The sequence below is a fragment of the Centrocercus urophasianus genome, unplaced genomic scaffold (assembly GCF_019232065.1).
Source record: "Centrocercus urophasianus isolate 14NV4802_14NV808 unplaced genomic scaffold, USGS_Curo_1.0 seq_36, whole genome shotgun sequence".
NCBI lineage: Eukaryota > Metazoa > Chordata > Aves > Galliformes > Phasianidae > Centrocercus > Centrocercus urophasianus.
In genome coordinates this window covers 1,903,118-1,925,779 of record NW_024884933.1, presented here as the reverse complement: position 1 = coordinate 1,925,779, position 22,662 = coordinate 1,903,118, and the positions used below count along the sequence as shown (strand labels likewise).

The following is a 22,662-nucleotide window of genomic DNA, read 5'->3' as shown; positions in this document are numbered from 1 at the left end:
GCAGCCTGGGTGAGCCAGCACCCTCCATTATCTTATGGCCCTTTTGTGCATGGCCATACCATGAGGTTTGCCATGTTAACTATGCAGCCCTCCTCAGACCCTCACACTCAACTCTCGACCCTACATGTGAGACAAGGTGATCCAAGACAGCCAGCATGGCTTCACCAAGGACAGATGGTGTGTGACCAATCTGATGGTCTGCTATGACGGAGTGACAGCAACAGTGGACAAAGGGAAGGCAACTGATGTTGTCCTCCTTGACTCACACAAAGCCTCTGACATGGTCCCACGCCATATCCTTCCTTCTTAACAGCAGAGATGTGGATTTGAAGGCTGGACTAGTTGGTGGATAAGGAATTGACTGGATGGGCAGGCTGCAGCAGCGCATAAAAAGGGAGAAGGAAACGAACCAACGACCAAACCTTGTTGCAGCAGGGACATCAGTCTGCTGGGACACGTGCAGAGAAATGCCAGAATCACAAGGACTGACACCATGGTCACCCCTACTAAGAGTGGGGTTTCTAACACTGCTCCATCACAAGAGGGTGAGGGATATGGCAAAGCAGTGCCGACCACAGGACAGGGCAGTGCTGTCTTGTGAAATGCCAACTGCTCCAATTAAGTTGATGGAATTGTGGTTTTTTTCATTTATACTATTTCTCCCCTTCCTCGGCTCCAGTCTAAGTAGTTTTCAAGTTATGGGGGAAAAAAAGCCCAATGAATGGTAATCATTGGGTTAAACTGGGATTCTAAGTTCAGTGTACTTGCTCACAATACTTTCCTACAGTGTTTCTTCAGGTTTCAAACGTATTCACTTTCTGCTTCCCATAAATCCCAGCTTTCTTTTTAATCTCCTTATGATATTGTGGGAGAGGACTCCAATTTCATACAAGGCTTATTTAAGACAATAGCAGATAAACTCATTAAGCTCCCGTATAAAAGACTTCAGTGGAGCTGATGCCACGCGCCGAGAGGAGGCGGAGGGCTGCAGAATTGGCTTTCCATGCAGAGGAGGTTGCACAGCTCACTGAGCCCCATCTTGCCCGAAAAGCAGTTTTTAGATGGGCATGAAAAAAAAGAAACAACAACAACAACAAAAACCCAACACATCTACGATGAGAAAAATAGGTAGCTTGGAAATTCTCTCTTTATAAGCTTGGGGAAGGGGAAAAAGGGGAAGAGCTTGGACCTGGGATGGAAGAAAGGGTGTACTCCCAAAAATACCTCCAGGAAGGCCATGTTGTGAGGGTCTGCAGGGAGCACGAAGCCCCCAGGCCCACAGAACAGCTCCATGAAGCCAAAGAAACTCAACTTTGCAACTGCTTAAAACCCAACAGTGGTATAGGGGAAAGCCATCCGTGTTAATGCCAGCTCCAGGCATTACAACCACGAAATGGGAAAGCCATCAAGGTGTCCCCAAACACACACCTCCGAAGCTCTCACACACATGGAACACCTGTGGGATGCAGGTTTCTCCACCTAAGAGGAGTTGAGGTTGAAAGCAAACAAAGCCATTTCCATGTCTTACAAGAGACAGTGAGCTCCCCTCGCAGGAGAGAAACTGAAGCCATTCATGGCCAGCCGTGACTCTAAACACTCATGAAAGTGCTGCCATATGGCTTCAGATTTATTGCTTGTGTTTTCTAACTCGCACATCTGTTTTCTATAAGCAGCTGTCCAAGTCAATGCATCTCCCCTTCCCTCATGAACCGCCCAGGGAGCTTTGCAAGGACAAATATCTGTGGCTTCAGTGTTTACCTGCTTAGTGGTCTCCACTCTGTCATTGGGAAGATGTAAAATCCTGTTCTAATATACCCCAAAGTGGGCACTTTTAGGTATGATGTCCTTGGAGAACCACGCTGGGTGCCTCCAAAAGCAAGGTGCCATCGACCAAAATTCTTCCCGTTTCCCTGCACTCTACTCATCTTCCTTTAAGCAGAATGCTGAATAAAGGAATCTGGGAGGAAAGGGGAATTCCTCTAAGGAGAAAAGCAAAAGGAAAATGGCACAGAGCCAGCAGGGTCACAAGGAACTAATGAGACAGAGCAGACACCAGAGCATCCGGACACAAGGAATGCGTGGCATGCAGAGGGCAAAGAGGACCAAAACAACTCCAGAAGAGTTTGGTTTTTGTGGAGGACCACCAGAGCAACAGAATCTGCTTACTGCTTTGAAACTCCCTTTAATGAAGATCCAATCATTTTTCTTTTTCCCCATTAAAAAAGCGGCCTCGACCTCCCTTCCTACCATGACTGCTGAACACGACCCACTCTGCCTTTGTTCTTCAAGGAACCTATCAGCTTGTAATGAAGTGCTGGGACCAATGGAATAAAATACTAGAGAGAAAGAAAACAGACAGGATGCATTTTGCTTCTAGACACGCGCAATTATGAAGTGAAGCTCTTTTAAAACAAATTAACGTGCTCAACTGTCCACTGCGCCCACCAGTAGTATTGCAAGGCAGGACATCACCAGCAGGCCCTTGGGGGAAGTGCTTTAGAAACCATGGAGAAAGCAAAATCGGAAGGTTAGAGGGCAGAGAAAGTGATAAGGGAGTAAGTGGAGGCTGAAATGAAGACTGCAGAGGGTATTAAAGAAGAAATATTCCATCTACTGAAGAAATGAAAGGCCAGTGAAAGGAGACAGTGACCACCATGAAACTGCCTGAGTGGGCTCCCAATCCAAGCACTGACACACGTGAGGTTCATTGTGTTCCCTACCTCAAAAGGGGATCATCTGAAATGGAGATGAGGAAGGGCTGGAGAAAAGATGGGAATGGGAGGAGCAACGAGGCATGGAGGCATCACTCAGGGCGGCAGATGTCCCCATGGTTGGATGTCCCCATGGCAGGACGGCCTATGGTTAGGATGTCCCTATGGTTAGGATGTCCCTATGGTTAGGATGTCCCTATGGTTAGGAAGTCTCTATGGTTAGGATGTCCCTATGGCAGGGCATCCCTGTGGTTAGGATGTCCCTTCTCACTTTCCAGAACCATAGAATGGTTTGAGTTGGGAAGGACCCTTAGAAGTCATCTAGTCCAACTCCCCTACAATGAACAGAGACATCTGTATCTCATGCATAAGGCAAGGCTGATGATGACCCCAGAACATTTCAGCCCCCTCAGTTATCATAGCTCCTGCCCAGGTCTCCAACACATCAAGCAGTGTGGGTTGCTATTTCAACCCAAAACTGCAGAAAAGTGAAAAACCAAATCCAGAGCTCATGCTCCAATCCTGCCTGCTGCTCCCCAGCTGATGCAGCGCCACGTGTTTTGTGCTGACACGCACTGAGGATGGCTTAAAGGAAGGAATAGAGAGAGCACAGATCTCAAATGCTTCTCTAAATCCACAGGACGGCTGCGATCGGTGCAACCTTAACAGCACAGCCTACAGAGGACAGGCAAAACATTAGGCAGAATTAAACCTTAAAGGATGTTATAGCCCTTTGAGAAAAATGAGCCTGATTTCTTTTATCCTCCTGTTTTACAGCAACTTAGAGAGCACCCATCTTTAGAGCAGGCTCCGCAGTGCTCATTACATCAGGCGTTCAGCAGCAACTGCTCTTGTCTCAAACAAATATATAACCTAAACTGCAGCTATCACGCCTGGTATTGCCACCATACAGGCTCTATTTCAGAGCACTGTGTGCCACGATGCTCATAGAAGAAATTAAAGTCTGCTCCTGCAGCCCAAATTCAGATGTATAGGAAAAGCACTCACGTCAGACTAATGACCCTCCCTGCCCATCAGTGTGCTTCTGCTCTTTGAGGAGCTCTGTTTTCAGTGCTGCCTCACACGTCCTCCTCCCATTGTTGGAATAGCCAGTTGTTGGAGGAGCCAATTGCTGGGTAACTGTTGGAGGAGCACAATTGGAAGCTCTCCTTTCAGAACGGCTTCACCCCAGCAGCATCACAGAATCACAGAATGGCCTGGGATGGAAAGGACCTCAAGGATCACGAATCTCCAACCCCCTGCCACATGCAGGGCCACCAACCTCCACATTTAATACCAGCCCAGGCTGCCCAGGGCCCCATCCAGCCTGGCCTTGAACACCTCCAGGGATGGGACAGCCTCTCTGGGCAGCATCTTCATGGAGACCAAGAGACACATGGACTCAGGGCCAGGATAGTCAGTTTTTTGCCTCCTCCGTTAGCCAAGATGTCCCTACTGTTGAGAGATGGCTGGGGAAGGATGCAGGATATCCTAACTAGTGCAGACAAAAGGATATATCAGCTGGTACAGACACTTTGCCATCTATAGATGGGCTGCAGAGAACAGCATAACGCAACCAAAGGAAAATGATAAATCCAATGTGTTTACAAAATATATATCTGAAAGCATAAAAGCATCCCCACCTGTGCTGCATCTAGCCATTTCTTCCTGCTCCATCCCATCTGGACCTGCCCACCAATAACAGTCTGGGTACCCAGACAGCTCCTGCTGTGCTCGCTCAAGCACTGCACCCACTCCTCCCTCTCGTGCCACCCCACCAGGTGCCTGCAGGAACATCTGCCCGCAGGGTACGGCTGTCTGAGCACAGCCCAGGCTGAGCCCTCAATTATTAATGTTATTTGGGTGGTGACATCGGGCAGCTCGGCGCTCTGTAGAAACGCATGAGGGAGATGTGACAAGCGGTCGTATCTTTATGGGCTTCATCCACCTCCACATCTGGTCAAAACTTGAAATTAAAGGCAACTTTCTGAATCGGCCAAGAATTAACCCAGCTCTGCGCTCCTGCTTGGTGCTCATTTGCATGCTGTAAATATTCATATTGTTCCAGCTCCCATCCTTCGATGACCAAAGCGATCGCATTTCAAAGGCTCTATATTTAAAGCACACCACACTCGGGTGGCAGCACTGCTTTAAAATTTAAAGAGCTGTGATGCTCTCCATGCAGTGCAGTCGTGCTCCACAATGCAGGAGCAGCCCCTCTTATCACCCTCTGAGCCCAGTGGGCACAGTGAGCAGCCCCCAAATGCTGTCATGGAATCACAAAGTCACTATGGTTGGAGGAGATCTCCAAGATCATCCAGTCCAACTATCAACTCATCGTGTGTTCTCAGTCGTGTCATAAAATCATGGAAGATCTCTGAGTCCACCACGTTCAATCCCAACCCGCTGATCACATCCCTCAGTGCCACATCTCCACACTGAGCACCACCAAGGATGGTGACTCCGCCACCTCCCCGGGCAGCTGTGCCAATGCATCACCATTCTTTCAGAGAAGAGATCGTTCCTAATATCCGACTTGAGTAGAATCATTAGGGTTGGAAAGACCTCTAAGAACAGAGGGAGGCAGCACTCACTGCTGACTTTCCCATATCACGACCCAGCTTCTCCATTCATAAATATTTTACCGATAAGAAATCGGCCTGCCAAATCTTAACAAGTGCTTTGATGAAAAATACAAGAAGCCTTTTCCATTAGTGCTTTTGATGTTCTTTGCATACAGAGTAATAAAAGTGGTAGATTGGTCTTCTTACCCTCCTCTGCCCTTCCTCACTTTCAGCTCTTATCTGGCAGAGCCCAGAGAAAATGTAAGAGCTGGGCAGGAGAAGCACATTCTCTGTTTCATGTACCTTGGGCATGCAGAATGTCACCAGGCTGCCCATGGAGGTGGTGGAGCCAGCATCCCTGGAGGTGTTCACTGTGGAGATGTGGCACTGAGGATCACTGGGCATGGTGGAATCGGGGTTGGGCTTGGGGATCTTAGAGCTCTCTTGCAACCTGAATGATTCTATGATTCAACTCACACCCAAGCCTCCATCGTGATTCAGTGGGAGTGGACCAGAAGTGGCAAAGCCCTTCAAAATCACCTTAGAGCAGACAAAACCCTAGCTTAGTTTTGCAAATATTTGCACCCATGGGCAGGGATTGGATCCCTGACACCTCAACACAACACAGCAGCATCGAGCTCCCTACCCAGACCCAATGGCATCTCAATGGGGAATGATTTGCACAGCAGATTCACACTCACAGCTTGACCCAACGCCACGGTGCTGCATAAAGCTGCTCTGCAATGGAGATTTAACGCATTGCTTCTTGCTAGAGACACACCGCTGGGTATCACTGCATATAAAGGGATTTTAGTCCCAGTGGGAAAGTGTTAAAAAAGCAATTTCATCCTCAAATGGAGCCATTTGGGTGAGTGGACACCACTGGGAGGGGGTGAACGACCACCAGGTGCCCCTGGGAAGAGCAGCACCGTCCTCACAGCTCCATGCTCAGCTCAGCACCATGGATGAAGCATCAAATCCCAGCGCTGGGGTTGCAACACTTTGCTGCCGAGCTCTGAATTGCAGCTTTTATCGCCTCCTCACACTCTGCCTGTAACATCCAAAGCAATTAGAGCCAAACTGATTTTCTTCCTATATTTACTCCTTAAAGCAGAGCTTTTCTGTGTGGGGCAGATTACAGATTTGGGGCTGCTTCACATTCACTTCCCATTAATGACTCAACCACTGCTGTCCCCTTTTGCTCAGACGAAGCTTGCTGTGAGTTCAACTAACTCAACAAACATCAATTTAAAGCAGTTTGAAAGAAAACAGAGAAACTGGCATCTAGCAGAATTTTTGAAAGCAAGAATCCCAGCAACACCAAGAGTGTTTAAAGGCACTTCAAAGGGAGCACACTGTTATCAGCCCGAGCGGGATGCTAATGTTTGCATGGAGCTATTGCTGCTCATTATTCATCCTCCTTTTTGGCACTGGAAGCAGTTGGGAACTTACAACCCAGGGCTCTCAGCATAGCAGAAAGCTCTCTGCTATCAGCATGGTCCATTTGGGGGTCTTTTATCCCTCCAGTTACGGAGGGAACAAAGCAACCCTAAGTCTGTAGCATCAAACCACAGGGTGAGATTGGTCCCTAAGCCATCGTGGCCATGCAGGGAGCTGAGAGCAGGAACTGCACCCAGTGCTGTGGGATTGGGTTGGATTGGTTCTGAAGTGGTGTCTTGTGTTTGGGTTGATGGTTTGACATGATGATCTTGGAGGTCTTTCCCAACCTTAATGAGTTTATGGTTCTACGATATGGTTAGTACGGTTGGACTTGGTCATCTTGGAGGCCCTTTCCATCTTTAATGGTTCTATGGTTCTATGAAACGTATCCCCATGGATGATAAGACCAGAGCATCTCCAGCAGCAATGGGATGGAAGCTGCAGGGCATCCTAACCCACCTGCTCCAGCCCAGCAGCAGAAATGCACAACACACAGACACCAAACACCCTAAATTTGAAGTCTGTTCCTTGCTTTCAATGAGAACCTAAGAAATGAGGTGTGTGCAAGATGTGACTTTGTGCTGTAATATACGTTGCCCTGAGCAGATGAAGGACGAACGCCATGGACTGAATGGACTCCACCTACCACAGCTCATCTGCAGGGTCAGCATATGCAAGATCACGACCTAAATTTGTTCCCTGCCTCCTGGGACACTGATAACTCAATTTTCTTCTTGTCGTGCCATGCAGACAGACAGCAGCAGTGTACAGCAGTGAAACAAACCCTGGCTGTCACATTGCATTTTTTTGTGCCAAGACATCAAGGTTGGGAAGCAGCAGCTCAGGAGACAGGAGCTGTAGCCCTGATTCTGTTGCAGAGATGGTCACAGTGGGAAGCAAGACTCATGCCAGCCCAAATGTTGGCTATGAGAAGCACAGATCACAGGTCTGATTATCAAAAGCTGCATGCAGCAAGGCAGGGCTCTAATTTCACCCCTCGAAAACACAAATGTCATGAGTGAAAATGAAGGCTGTTATTGCAGCTCTGATTTCATGACCCTTATTTGCAATATGCAGCTTTCAAAGAATCAGGGAATCATTCAGATTGGGAAAGATCTCTAAGACAATCACATCCAATCGTCCACCCACTCCATCATGCCCACTAACCACGTCCCTGCATGGAATCACAGAGTGTCTGAGGTTGGAAAAGCCTTAAGATCATCCAGTCCACCCATCAACCCATCACCACCGTGTCCATTAACCACATCATAGAATCATTAAGGCTGAAAAAGACCTCTAAGACCATCCAGGCCAATCCCGCCCTTCCCACTATACCCACTGACCAGGTCCCTCAGTGTCACACCTCCGTGGCTCTTGAACACCTCTAGGGATGCTAACTCCACCACTTCCCTGGGCAGCCTGTCCCAATAGCACAGTCTGAATTTCTAGTGATCGAGAAGGGGTGCCCAGGTCAGGCATTGTTGGTCAAGTGTGGCTGGAGGTCTTTGTGCACAAAGGAAGGAAGCACCAACGTGATTCATTCCACTCCTGTGCACTGATGCCATTTCTTCCTAAGAAAAACGAAACCCCACCGAAATCAGCAGCGGCTGCTACATTTTATTCCTCCCTTAATCTAAACATATAGTCATAAGAGCAAGGTATTTGCTATAAGGAAATGAGCTGTCAAGTGATTTACGGGCTTGCTCTGTTTCAGCAGCTCCAAGCCTTCTCCACTGCCTATTTTTAGCAAGCTGTAAATTAAAGGCAATAAGGGACGGGGTAGGAGTCAGGTTCAGAAATTTATAGAGCCAACTTATCTACCTCTCCATTACCCCAGTGTCCCATAACTGCAGCATCCAGTGCCACATGCATCATTAACACAGATTCCCAGAATGGTTGGAGCTGGAAGGGACCCTAAAGGCCATCAGGTCCAACCCCTGCACTGAGCAGGGACACCCACAGCTCCATCAGTGCTCACAGCCCCTTCCCCTGACCTTGGGTGTCTGCACCACTTCTCTGTGCAGCCTGTGCAGTGCCTCACCATTCATTATAAAAAACATCTTCCTTATATCCAGCCTAAATCTCCCCTCCTTTAGTCGGATCCCATTTCCCTTACTGTACATTACACAGCTGCTCCTGCTTGCACTGCACACCCCGGAGCGATGGGTGCCGACGTGCACCATGAACCCACAAGCAGAGAGCCTGCAATGGAAATCTGCCCCTTCTACCTGTGAGCTCTATCTCTCAGCCGTCCAGCTCTCCATCAAACACCAATTCAATAGCAGCAGTTGCCTTATTCACATTTTATTGGTCATTCCAGCCACAATTATTCTAATAATTCCCTTCAACAAGAAACAGGGTCCTATACTGCAGAAACTTTTATTTGCGGCGCCTCTGCTGTAAACGATTACAATAATTATTCTCCTTCCCATAAAGCACTTTCTATACAAGAGCTTTAACAATGGAAAGTTATTACCAGAGCTTTAACAATAGAAAGCTATTACCAGTGTCCTTATTTGTGAGAGTGAGGCGCAGGGAGATCAAATGAACTGCTGGAGATCATTCAGCGACTCGCAGGCAGGAGCAGAACTGTCATCTCCCAACCCTCCATCCAGCATTGACTTGGGCAGGGAGAAAACCATACATCCTTGCAGAGCACATGAAAAGGGAGAGGTTTGGTTTATCAGACTGTTATTTTTTTTCTTTTGCATTGGGCATAAAAAGGGGATATCCCATGATTTCTTAAGGCTCTCTACTCTGCCTTCCATGGCACACCCAATCTAAGGATTATCATTCTTTCCCTTTTCTTCCCTTTTTCTGGGGGGGAGAGAAGGGGAAGAGTCCCAAACAATACAAAAATATGCACTGAGAATAGGACTCATGGGGACGAGTGGACTGGGGAGATAGGGAATGGAAGGAGTGAGACTGGAGGCACTGGGACTGGGGACACTGAAGGCAATGGGAATGGAAGGAGTGGGACTGGGGACATGGGAACTGTGGATGCTGAGTGATACTGGGACTGAGGGCACTGGGAATGGTGGCAGTGGGATTGGGGACAGTGGGGGCACTGGGACTGGGGACACCGAGGGCACTGGGAATGGGGACAGTGGGATTGGGACCAGGAACATTAGGAATGGAAGGAGTGGGACAGGGAACACCAGGACAGTGGGAACAATGGGGACATCAGGAATAGTCAGAGTGGAACTGGAGACACTGGGGAAACTGGGACTGGGGCAAATCAGGACTGGACCCTGACCATTCTGGCCAGGGCAATTCACACCAAAGCACCAAACACGCACTACACGTCCCTGAGGCTCTCCCCTCTCAGAAGTATTCTATGTGACAGTTTATTTCAGAGAAAGAGCAGACCTTAATCAGCAAAAAGGCCATGAAGAAACAGAATATTTACACAAAATTGCATCCTGCTACCAAACAAGATGAAATCCTCCGAGGCAGCTATTAGGGAGACCGCCTAGAGGAAGGGAAATTCAGCAAACCAGATTACCTCTAACAGGCTTATCCTCTGGAAATAAAAGTCATCAGATAGCCCCGAAAGACAATTAATGAAAGATAAGTGAGAGGGGAAAATATAACAGGGTGACAATGAAGGGGACATCCATAAGATTGTCATGGCTGATCTGGAATGAGGGCATTACGGACTGCTGGAGGAGGAAATGGATTTGGAGGTGCTCAGTGCCTTGGGTGTAGGGCTCTGCCAAAGCATAGTTCCCTCATTAAAAAAGCTGTAGGGAGGAGGAATCCTATGGAGCATTGTTGGCATCCAAAGGCTGGGTAGATGGGTCAGGAGATGAACCACAGGGAACCCTGCACTGCCACAAATACTCCCATCACCTTGGGAACCCAAGAGCAAAGCTATCACTGCCTTTGCACACAGAACCCTTAAGGTTGGAAAAGACCACTAAGATCACCCAGTCCATCCACCGACTCACCACATGCATGCACTCCTTCAAGACCATACAAGGGTGGTGAGGCACTGGAACAGGTTGCCCAAGGAGGCTGTGGATGCCCCATCCCTGTAGGCATTCCAGGCCAGGCTGGATGTGGCTCTGGGCAGCCTGGGCTGCTGCTTGGTGACCTGCACACAGCAGGAGGTTGAACCTATATGATCATTGTGGTCCTTTTCAACCCAGGCCAATCTATGATCCTATGAAGGAATGGCACAAACAGGACCCAAGAAGCCTGGCAAGATCACGGATTGACCTTAAGCGCATTTATTTTTCTTCTTAAAACGTAAATCTCAAGCCCATAAAAACACTGGCAGCAGGCACCGGAAGGCGCTCAGTGTGCTCCTCTATCGCTCCGCAGGGCAATAGGCTTCATCCTGTTTCCTCTGGCCCCAGATCAAGCAGGCTCCTCACAGGAATTTTCCATTATCCCGTGGCAAACATACCAGGGCAACGCAGCTCTCGACTGCCTTACACTCTGACCCCTCTTTAGTGGTGAGACCATGCATAAAGCACAGTCCATTTCTTGTAAAACACACCGTTTCTTGTTATCCCGACACTGCAATTTGGGTGAAAAGTGGCTGGAAATCCCAGGCTGCGATGGAAGGAGGAGGCATGGATGGACAGAGGGTATTCTTGGCTCCCTCTTGTATCGTCCTCCCAGCTGCTGAGCCCTGATGCATTTCCATAACCCAACCCAACAGATTCAAAAATCTTGGAGGAACTGGGAACACAGCCCACTGGTTTTACTTCAGTAGATCCTTTTCTTGCACTGCTTTTACTGCAGTCTGCAAACTTACCTCTGAAGCCCATGCAAGCATCCCACTGCCTGCAGACAGATCCCTGTATGGCAAGTGATGGGTTAAGCCCTGGGCACCACTGCAGAGACCATCCCAAGGCTTCACCTCCGGGTAGAACCAAACCCATGGTTGGCAACCAACCCATGGCATTGGGCTGGAATTGGATGTTTTTTTTTAAGGTCCCTTCCAACCCAACCATCCTACAGTTCTATAATCTTGGAGGTCCCTCCCAACACAAGCTGTCCTGTGGCTCTATGATTTTTAATGGCACTTCCAATCCAACCATCCTATGGTTCTCTAAACCCACAATCAGGCAGTAAGAGCAGAACTGCACAGCCCCATGCTTATTGGGAAAGGGTGACCAAGGGACGCAAAAGACTGTGCTTTCCCCCTTCTTTCCAGAGTTCTGCTCTTGAATAATGTGGTGGCTCGGCTCCAGGTAAACTCACCCAGCAGCACAGTTCTGATCATCTCAGAGAAGGCAGAGGGCTCGGACTCCAAAAACACATCCTTAATTACATGTGTGTGAGCTGTTTTCCTTGGCCTGGTTGCTTGGGACAGAGAACGCTGGGCGTCTCGCCCCGCAGACCTCTGCATTCAACCCACGCCCTTCGTTAAGCAGTCTGCAAACGAGCTAAAAAAGCCTTAATCCTGCAAACAGCTTCTGCAGTGCAAATAAAGAGCAACAAGCCAGGCACGGGGGGAGAGGAGAAAGCGTCCCTGGGCAGCAGGGACAAAGCTTGCATTGTCCCATGTGCTGCAATGAACTCCAGGGACAAAAACAATGTGGCTTTATGTCTGCAAAGGGACAAAGCTTTTCTAGGACACAGCCAGCTCTAGCGACATCCCCAGCAGTGAATTTGGGATGAGCACCCATTGCACACACTGCAGTATAAAGACACCAGACCCAACTTATTTCAGCCTCTCGGTGCAATATGCCACCAGCTCCTGCAAGGAGCAGGCTGTGAGCAAGGTGCAAAGCACCGTGCATCTCTCCAGAGCCAAAATACCAGGGGAGCACGGCACAGCTCCAGCCATCAATCTGTACTTACCAACTAATCATCCCCGCCAAAAATAACTCGTCTAATTATCACAACGCTGCCACTTAAATAATGAATTTTATGCCTTATTACAAAGTAAAATAGATCAGAGGAAGGGAAACAATTGCAATTAGTCAAACAACAAGAAAAAAAAAAAGCCAAAAAAAAACACCAACTGCCACAACTCTGCAAGTGTGATCTGAACGTATGATTAATTTCTACAAAACGACAGCCGATGGCCTCTGACATCAAAGGGGTCGGATCAAGCACTGCCATCCCATGCTGTACCCAACAGGGCACCTGGCTCAGTGGCTCAGGTAGAGGAGATGGGGTATGGTGCTGTTGTGACGGCAGTGTGATGGATCAGAGAACCACAGAATGGTGAAGGTTGGAAAAGACCACGGCAACCATCAAATCCAACTGTCCAGCCAACCCCACCATGCCCACTAACGTCACAGAATCATGCAGTCAGTAACACTGGAAAAGACCTCTAAGATCATCCAGCCCAAGCCCAAACCATCCCACCATGACCACGTCACAGAATCACAGAGTCAATAATGCTGGAAAAGGCCTCTATGACCATCCAGTCCAACGTCAACCCATCACTGCCATGTCTGCTAATCACATGTTAGAATCATAGAATCATTCAGGTTGGAAAAGACCTCTAACTCCAATCCAATTCCAAGCCATCCCACCATGCCCACTGACCACATCCCTCAATGCCACATCTCCACATTGAACATCTCCAGGGTTGGTGACCCCACCACCTCCCTGGGCAGCTATTCCAGCACACCACTGCTCTTTTGAAGAAGAAATTGCTCCTTTTCCCAATGCAGGACGCATTCTAAGCACGTGCTCCCAGCTGCACCCAAGCCAAGTTGGAAAAGTTGTTGCAGATAAAAGAAATTATCAGTTGCAAAATGTTTTCAAAACAAATGAGAGAAATCCAAAACATTTTGAGTCTTCAAGATGGCATAACAGGACCGTATCAACAGTAACTGATCTTTAAAACAACATCCTTCTTCCAACCAACAAGAAAGATAACGAGCCGACAAAACACTTCATTTTAATACATCCTTTGAATAACCTGAGTGCTGTTGGTGCGGATTGGAGGTTAAGAGAAGGGCAAATTAATTCACTTAGCATCCAGAATTAATTGTACTTAGCTCGGCTCCACGTTTCTAACCCTGTGTTCTCAATTTGGGACACAGAGCAACCTGCCTCCAACACGGCCACGGCGCAACAGATGCCAACAGAACACCCAGAGAAACCCACTCTCCCTTTAAAAAAACAAGTTTTCCACCTCCAAAAAACGTGTTAACATTTTTCACACAAATATTTTCTGTCTGAGCTCACTTTTAACAGTTTCAGCTGGATATGATTAGGAATGCAAACAAAGCAGAGGAGGGGAGGAGGCGATGCACGGGCAGAGGCGAAGCCCATTGCAGCAACGAGTTCATCACGGGCTGCGAACTTCATCAACGTGGTGCTTTTCCCTTTGACCACAGCATTGATAGTGCTGACATATCAGATGTTCCATTGTGCTCAGTAACACTGCCTGGGTCTGTGCTGCCCCAGAGGAGCTGGATGTGGAGCCAAGGGATGAGACGCACTGAAACACAAAGCGGCATTCTAGGCAGGGACAGTCAGATGCAATCATCTTCCATTACATTGATTTACTTTAAAAGTAGGACAGACACCCCAAACAGTGAAGGATGAGGATGGAGATCCCAAATGGTGAAGGATGGAGACCCCAAACAGTGAAGGATGAGGATGGAGACCCCAAATGGTGAAGGATGGAGACCCCAAACAGTGAAGGATGAGGATGGAGATCCCAAATGGTGAAGGATGGAGACCCCAAACAGTGAAGGATGAGGATGGAGACCCTAAACAATGAAGGATGGAGACCCCAAACAGTGAAGGATGAGGATGGAGACCCCAAACAGTGAAGGATGAGGACCCCAAATGGTGAAGGCTGCTATGTGTCCCGGCAGTGCCTCTGGATTTGGCCATCTGACAAAAAGAAAACCCTTTTCTACAAGCAGTTGTGTTGCATTGGGATCTTGCACCTATGTAAAACTCCATGCTCCTTTTGGTCAGCAGGCAGTGAGCAGAATGCTCCTAAGGGGGCAGGAGAGCTTTTTTAATTGCTAATGAAAGGGTGAACAGGATTTGGGGTTCATCCAGCTGGGAGCATTTGGAGAAGCAGCTCCACACCAAAGAGTTGTTGGGTTGATCCCCAACCACTAAGATCCTGGACGTGGGCTCCAGCTCTACAGAGCCCTGGGAATCATAGAATCATTACAATTGGAAAAGAGCTCTAAGATTACCAAGTCCAACTCCAACCCACCCCCACCATGTTCATCGATCATGTCCCCCAGTGCCACATCTCCACAATGAAGGGATGGTGACCCCATGCCAATGCATTACCACTCTTTCTGAGAAGAAATTCTTCCTAATATCCAACCTGAACCTTCCCTGGCACAACTTACAGCCATCACCTCCTGTCCTATTGCTATCTGAGAAAACAGGCTGTCCCACGAGCCCAGTGGGCGTGCTGGCAGCCCCATACCTGCACAGGGGAGAAGTGCCTCTAGGTGCAGGTCATGGGGCAACGAGCAGCGCTGGGAACACCCTTGAGAAAAGACTGCTGGCAGACATAATGTGACGCAAGCACGGCAGCTTTCACCCAACGCAGCCCTTAATTAGGATTAACACGATGGGTGGGATCGCCCGCCCCAAGCAGCACAGCCAGAGCACAGCCTCCAGCTGGTGGGAGAGCCCAGACCTGCTCCCCTCCTCCTGCACCATCAAAAAAAAGTCCTGGGAAGAGCCCATCCCTCTGCTCCAACCAGTTGGGACAAGCCTTGCAATCAGCGTTCCCAACCAACCAACAACGCCTCGAGAGCTTCTTGGCCGTGAGCGAGGAGGATGCTGGTGCCCAACTGCATGACGGCTGGGAGCAGGTGGGCAATGGCTGCTTTTGGTACGTCACTTGCACCAAGAGCTGGCTGTGCAACAGGCTGCAATGTGGGGAGTTGCTCGCTTTGCAGCTGGAAGTCAACAGGGATGAAATTCCAGTGCAACCTGCACAAAGAGCAAAACTTTCCTTATCCGTGCTGCCACCCTCCACTGCAGAAATACAATACAATAAAATAGAAGACCTCCCTGGCTCGCCATCATTTCTACGAAGCAAACTAGGGAGCGCAGCAGGTTGCTGCTTGCCTGGCTAAGTAGGCAGGAAGGGAAGCACCCGCCGCAGGCAGATCCCAGCAGGTTGGGACGGTGTGGGCTCTGCTCTGCTGCACGGGCATTGGGTGCACGGAGCTGAGCGTGGAGCTGAGCACTGAGCTGCACAGAGCTGAGCACCGAGCTGCACGGATGCTTCCGACAGAGCCCGCAGCAACGCGCCATGAATAATGCAACTTCCCCGCATGCCACCTCTCCCCCCCTTTATCATGATGAAATGCATCAGCAATTTAAGACGCTGCTGCCTCACCAAGGAAAGTTTGGGCTAAAATTTGGGGGAAAAAAAATGGCTGCTTGTGGCTGAGGGCAATATTCATCCAGCTTGAGCGTGAGCATCTGTACCAGGATCTGCGGGATCCGCTTTGCTCAGGATGCACTCCCCACATTTCTTCCCCAAACACACTGGAAGAAAGGGCAGCCGTCACACTTCAGCCTTATCTCCACTCAATGCTGCTTTATTTTCCCCACCATTTCCTACTCTTCTCCAACAGAAAGCACGATGATAACTTTTTTGGTAACGTTAATTACCAATTCAATACTTCTGTCTTAATGACATACACAGATTTACAATGAGATCAGAGCAGCCCCGCTAATCAGGGATAAACCCAGCACACTACAGAGGGTTATTGGTTTTTATCAGTCTTTCTTGTTGGTCTAATTGATGGTATTACCCTCTGAACTGCATACACACGCTTAAAGAAATTCAAGATAGGCTGGAAGCACGGCCCAAGGGAAGCAGTGTGTGCTTAATGGCTTCATGCCATCACCTGCAGCCAAACCCACCCTTCTCCCCGAAAACACTTGGTGCGAGAAGAGCTTGAACAGCAAAAGAAGACGTCTCAACACTGGGGATTTTCATAGAAGCACAGAAATCATTAATTTTGGAGAAGACCACTAAGATCACCCAGCCCAACCCCAACCCATCCCCACCATGCGCATTCCCACATCTTCACACTGAACCCTTCCAGAGATGGTGACCCCCACCACCTCCCCAGGACGTGGATGGTCCCCAAGCAACGTTGAATAACATGTTGGTGCCAGGGCTGAGCGTGGTGACGAGGTCAGAGGTGTGATGTCCCACCACGGATGGGCTGTCGTTGACACACCGCCAGCTCCGCTCATCGATGCTATCAGGACGGGTTACTGCCGCCAACAAGTAGAGTTAAAGCCTTATCTGCATATGGGTTTTTAATCCTGTGATCACTATCACGTTATTGTTGGACTAATTAACAGGCAAAGATCTCAAGACTTTTTTTTATCCAGGCTTTTCTTTTTTTTTGCTGTTGTTGTTTGCCTCTCAATAGAAATGGGTAGAAAACAACCACAAACATAGCAAGGTGCAGGCACAAGGTGTAGGTACAACATGGCACCCCAGTCCTCCAACCACAGCAGCATTGTATAAATCTCCCCAAATCTCAGCCCGAGATAACATACAATCTCATTGAAATGAAAAAAAAAGTCTGTGAGGAAACTACAAGGCATTCAAACCGGTTTGGTTTGTTCGGCCCAGAGAAGAAGAGGCCGAGGGGAAGACTCATGGAAGCCAACAGACCCCTCCATGGAGGCATGAGGGCCCTACAGACCCAACCATGGGGGCATGAGGGCCCTACAGACCCAACCATGGGGGCATGAGGGCCCTACAGACCCAACCATGGGGGCATGAGGGCCCTACAGACCCAACCATGGGGGCATGGAGGCCCTACAGAACCAACCATGGGGGCATGAGGGCCCTACAGACCCAACCATGGGGACATGGGGGCCCTACAGACCCAACCGTGGGGGCCCTACAGATCCAACCATGGGGGCATGGAGGCCCTACAGACCCAACCATGGGGGCATGGAGGCCCTACAGACCCAACCATGGGGGCACGGCGGCCCTACAGATCCCCCCCCCTACCCCAATGGGCTCAGCAGGGCTGACGCAACTTAAAATTCCAAGTACAGCTGAATTTGGAGTTTTTTTCCTCCTGGAAATCTCAGCATATCCTACTAAAGCCTTCACAGCCATCTCCAAGTTTCTTCTGAGAGAATCTTTTTCCCCTTTCTGCAGCTTGAAAGAGTGTCTAGACTGCCTAAACCCAGACATCAAAGTTCAATTCCTCAAATCTCTTCCTCAAATCAATTTGCTCTGCTTTCCACCCCGAACACAGCACATCTCCTCAGAAAACAGGCACACGCTTCCAGGACCTGTACGCCTACAGCAAATTTCGATCTGCAATAATATCTTACAGCGAGCTGAGATGTCTTTTGGAGAAAAAAAAAAACAAACACAAAACAACAACGCAACAAACACTGCTTTATGATGGGAGGGCAGAGATTACTCCTCCAGTGGGTCCATTTAATGCAGTTTTGAAAGGCATTGCAATGCTTCTGTGGTGCTAATCAAGACCCAGTGGGTCTTCCTACTCCATCCACCAGCGATGGCCAACAGCAGCCCCAATGCATTTCTCCAAGTTAGCTTCAAAGGGAGGACACGATGGGCAATTTGCTTAAAAATAACAGGCTGTAGCTCAAGCATCTGGGTGTTCTGTGTGCGCTCAGCTATCGCCATCACGCAGATGTGGTACCTGGGGACATGGCTTAATGAGCAATGGTGGTGGTAGGCAGTTGGACTGGATGAATTCAGGGGTCTTTCCCAACCTTTAATGGTTCTACGCTCTTGGTGCTTCAGTGGTGTGCATACAGGACTGGACAACCCTCCTGCTGTAGGGTGGCCACGCCATTTGTCAACACGCTGTTTACGCATGATAAGCCTTTATCCCAATGCTCATGAAATTGCATTGTGGGTTTCAGCTGTAAGAAGGGCAGATATGGGTGCTGCAAGGTACCTCTGCGTGCTGGGCAAATAAACAAGAGAGCAGACAAAGCAAAAGAAAATCACAGAATCACAGAATCGTAGGGGTTGGAAGGGACCTCCAGGGATCATCGAGTCCAACCTCCCTGCCAAAGCAGGTTCCCTACACCAGGTCGCACAAATACCTTTCATTTTTTGAACATCCAAAGATGAGGTGGTTTGTGAGTCTGTCTTTTCTTCTTTCAAACGTCCCTACACACGCAACAGTCACATGGTTTTACAGTGGTGCTTTAAGAGCACAAAGGTACGGCCCCTTCTGCAAAACTCATGTTTGTATAAGTAATAAAAGGCAAATGAAAACAGAGGCTGGGTTACAAAACCCAAACACCGCCCGTGGCCTCGCCATGCCTGCAGAAGAGGCACGATCCTGTTGCATCTCTGCAGAAATCTATTTGCCATCAGCAAACACCAGCTCCCTGCATTCTGTTTGCTGTTGCAAAAAGCAAAACCTGAATCACAGAATCATCTGGGTCAGAAGGGACCGGATGGCCACGAAGGGTCCAACTCCCCAGCACCAAACAGGGACACCGACAGCTCCATCACGTGCTCACTGCCCCACGGCTAAACTGCATCCCCAAACCACAACCCTCAGCCAGATGGGGGTGGCTGGGGATGAGTTTTTCCCTTCCCTTCTCCACGACACCGGTAACTTTTGCAAACAGGAGTCAGCAGAAGGACTCGATCCACCAGGACGGCCAATTCACCGGGGATTTCGCACGGCCCGGTTGTGCAAGCTGCTGCGTCAGCCTCCAATTCTCTTTATCTCACACGTCACTGTCAACAAGGAATTACGAGAATTGAATTTTAACAAGCTGCAGACGGAAGCATTGCTGCGTGCCGTGCTCAAGCTGAAGTTTGGTGCCTCACTTCGAGCCACAGCCCCGCTCAGTGCTGCAGGACGGGAAGGAATCATCATTTATCACCCTCCTAAAGCTTAAGCTAACCACGCCAAATGAGGCTTATGAATAGGAAAGCTGCAGATACGTAAAGATACTTGAAGTTAACATCAAAAGCTGAGATGTGACGGGGACCTGAAGTGCTGGCTGCAGCCAGCTGGAATCTAATGCAACCACGTGGATATTACTACGCACACACTGATTTCCCAGGGCACGCCACTGTAACAGTAATAGCGCAGCAAGACCTTGAGCTTGCAATACACGTGGTGCAGAACTGCTCCAATACCCGACTGGACTGCGATATCTGAGTTCCTCGGGTTCCTTTGCAACATCAGCTCACAAGCTTGGGAAGAACAAGCAGTGGGGAAGATGAGTGGTGAATTTACTCGTGCACACACCAGCATCCCCACCGGTGCAAAGCAGCACACGAAGCACCATGAGGTACTGATGCTTCGAAGCAAGATGAGCTGAACGCTGAGCAAGGTCCTATTAATAACACTTAGCTACTGATCGTGCTTTACATCTTCAAGCACTTTGCCAACATTAATTAATTAAGGTGTTTTACCTTTAACACCAGGAGGAGACTGCAGCAAAAAGCATTGGGTGAGATGGGCTGACCACCTGGCTCAGCGCATGGTTTGAGTTGGAAGGGACCCTAAAGGCCATCTAACCCAACTCCCTGCAGTGAGCAGGGACACCCACAGCTCCCCCAGTGCTCAGAGCTCCATCCAGCGTGATCTTGGGTGTCATTCAACCCGGTTCAGGTCAGATAGGGTCATGGGCAACCCAATGTAGTGCCTGATTCCAATGGCAGCAGTTGGAACTGGATGGTCTTCGAGATCCCTTCCAACCCAACCGTTCTGCGATTAACGCTCGCACAAAGGACTGGGACAACACACAAATTCCACTTCTACCTCCGTATGCACGCCCACCATCCAGCCCTGCTCTCAACCTGCTGAATTCCTTCAGTTTTTGGTTTAAATTACACTAAAATGCCCTTGAAGGGCACCTCACCGCAAGAAATAGCAGGCTGCAGCACGGAGATTTCTCAGTGCACACAAGAAGGGCAGAGTTATTACCTCAAGCTGTCTTGAGCTGCACCCTAATTAAATGAATAACACACTTCACAAAGGCAATGTTAATTACCGAGCCAGGCATGAACTGACCTAGGCTCACAGAGCTTTGGACGGGCCCACAGCACCCACATGGCCAATGAGACCTGGGGACCACGCCACTGAGTGCTTCAAACCCCAAATTCGCCCTTGCAACCTACAGGCTGGTGGCTGCCCAGCCCATTCCCAGCTCCATAAGGACTTCTGCTGATCCTCCTTCTACTTCTAAGAGCCGTTCGGAGATGCATGTTTCACAGAACCACAGAATCACTAAGGTTGGAAAAGACGTCCAACATCACCAAGTCCAACCACCAACCCATCCTGAGTGCAGAACCAACCCAACCCCACAGCACCGGGTGCATTCTCAGCCCTTCACATGGCCACAAAGGCAAACGGACCCCGCTGATGTTTAGCAGGTGGGATCCATCCTTCCTACAGCAAAACTCAACAGGTTGGCTGGAACAAACGCACCAATTAATCCCTCACAATCCATTTGCATCAACACCATGCACAATGGGACATAGAGGTGGGAGTGCAGCAGCGATGCTGCCTTACAACAGCCCCAAGAGACCCCAAAACCGAACCACCCAGCAACAAAAAGCCCCATTCCAGGAACAACAGCAGTAAATAAGCAACAGGGAAACAACATTCAGTGCCATGGGTGGCACAGAGGTGTAAGGGGAGGGCTCTCACCATGCATGCCCCGACACCGTGGCTGCTCAGGGTGAATTGTGGCACAAGCCCATGATGATCTGGGGGAATTTACAGATCTATTTGCATTCAGATCCTTTAAGCTAACAGCGAGTGCCTGGCTGAGCAGAAAGCACTGAATTTCAGCCAGAGCAATGCAGAAGCAATTCCCCCCCCCCCTTCCAATCCTCTCGGGTTGCAAAGCTCAGCGCAAACCCACAGCACCAACTCCCTGCACCCCATTGCCAGCCTGGCCTGGGCTGTGTGCCCATAACTGTGTGTGTGTGTGTGGGGGGGGTATGTAGGATGGCACAGGGTGTTGTGAAGCATACCATAGGGGCTCTGTATTATGGCACTGGGTGCTGCATAGGGTGGCATGTGAGAGGCTGTATGGGATGGCACACAGGGAGCTGTATGGGATGGCACATGGGCTCCATAGGGTGGCATGCGGGGGGTGTGTAGGGCAGCACAGAGGGGCTACGGGGCGGCTGCATAGGACTGGAGTGCAGATAGCTGTGCAGGGCGGTATGGGGGCTGTATGGGGTGGCTGTATAGGGTGGCCTGGGGGGGATGATGCAGAGCGGCATGCAGGAGGCTACATAGGGTGGCACGGGGGGGTGAAGGTGAATAGGATGGGATGGGGGGAGATTTGTGCAAGGTTTGTGCAAGGTGCTACGGAGGGGCTCTATGTGGGCACGGGGAGGAGGAGGGGACTGCGCAGAGTGGCACAGAGGGGCTGGATAGGGTGGCAGAGAGGCTGCATGGGGGGGGGGGGGGGGGTGGCGCATACGGGGCGGCACGGGGGGCTGCACGGGGTGGCACACGGGGGCCACGCAGGGCGGCACGGGGGCGTATCGCACACACGGACCGCGAATGGGGGGGGAGGGGGGTCCCAGCCGAGCCCGCAGGTCCCCCCGCCCAGCAGCCCCCCGCCCCCTGCCCCGCAGCGAACGCCGCCGCCGTTCCGCCGCTCCGGAGAGGAGAAGATGGCTGCGCCGACTTCCCAAATTACGAAACCGGTTGGGGAAGGGAAAGGAAGGCGAGCAGGAAGCAAGCAGGTAAAGCAAACGGCGCGGGGAAAGGAGAGCCGGCTCTGAGAAACGCGAAAGAAAAGAGAGAAGAAAAAAAAAAAGCCAAAAAAAAAAAACCAAAACCAAAGCGTTGCCCACCTTGCGGGCCGTGCTCCATGGGCGGCTCGCTGCCCAGCTCGGCCAGGCGGCGCCCGGTGGCCGCCAGCTCCGCGCGCAGCGCCGTCACCTCCTGGCCCGCCGCCTGCAGCGCGCCGTCGATGCGCAGCGCCAGCTGCCTGTTGTCGTCCATCATGTGCAGGATTTTGGCCTG

At 50.0% G+C, this 22,662-nt stretch overlaps 1 protein-coding gene across 1 annotated transcript in view; it reads right to left on the bottom strand.

Moving 5' to 3' along the window:
• The window catches only part of KAZN (kazrin, periplakin interacting protein), a 48,735-nt gene extending 26,212 nt beyond the window's left edge, over nt 1-22,523 (bottom strand). The window contains exon 1 of the mRNA XM_042831780.1: nt 22,491-22,523. Coding sequence (XP_042687714.1) covers nt 22,491-22,509 — 19 coding nt within the window. The 5' untranslated portion in view covers nt 22,510-22,523. The remainder of the gene's footprint in view (nt 1-22,490) is intronic.
• Nucleotides 22,524-22,662: the final 139 nt, after the last annotated feature.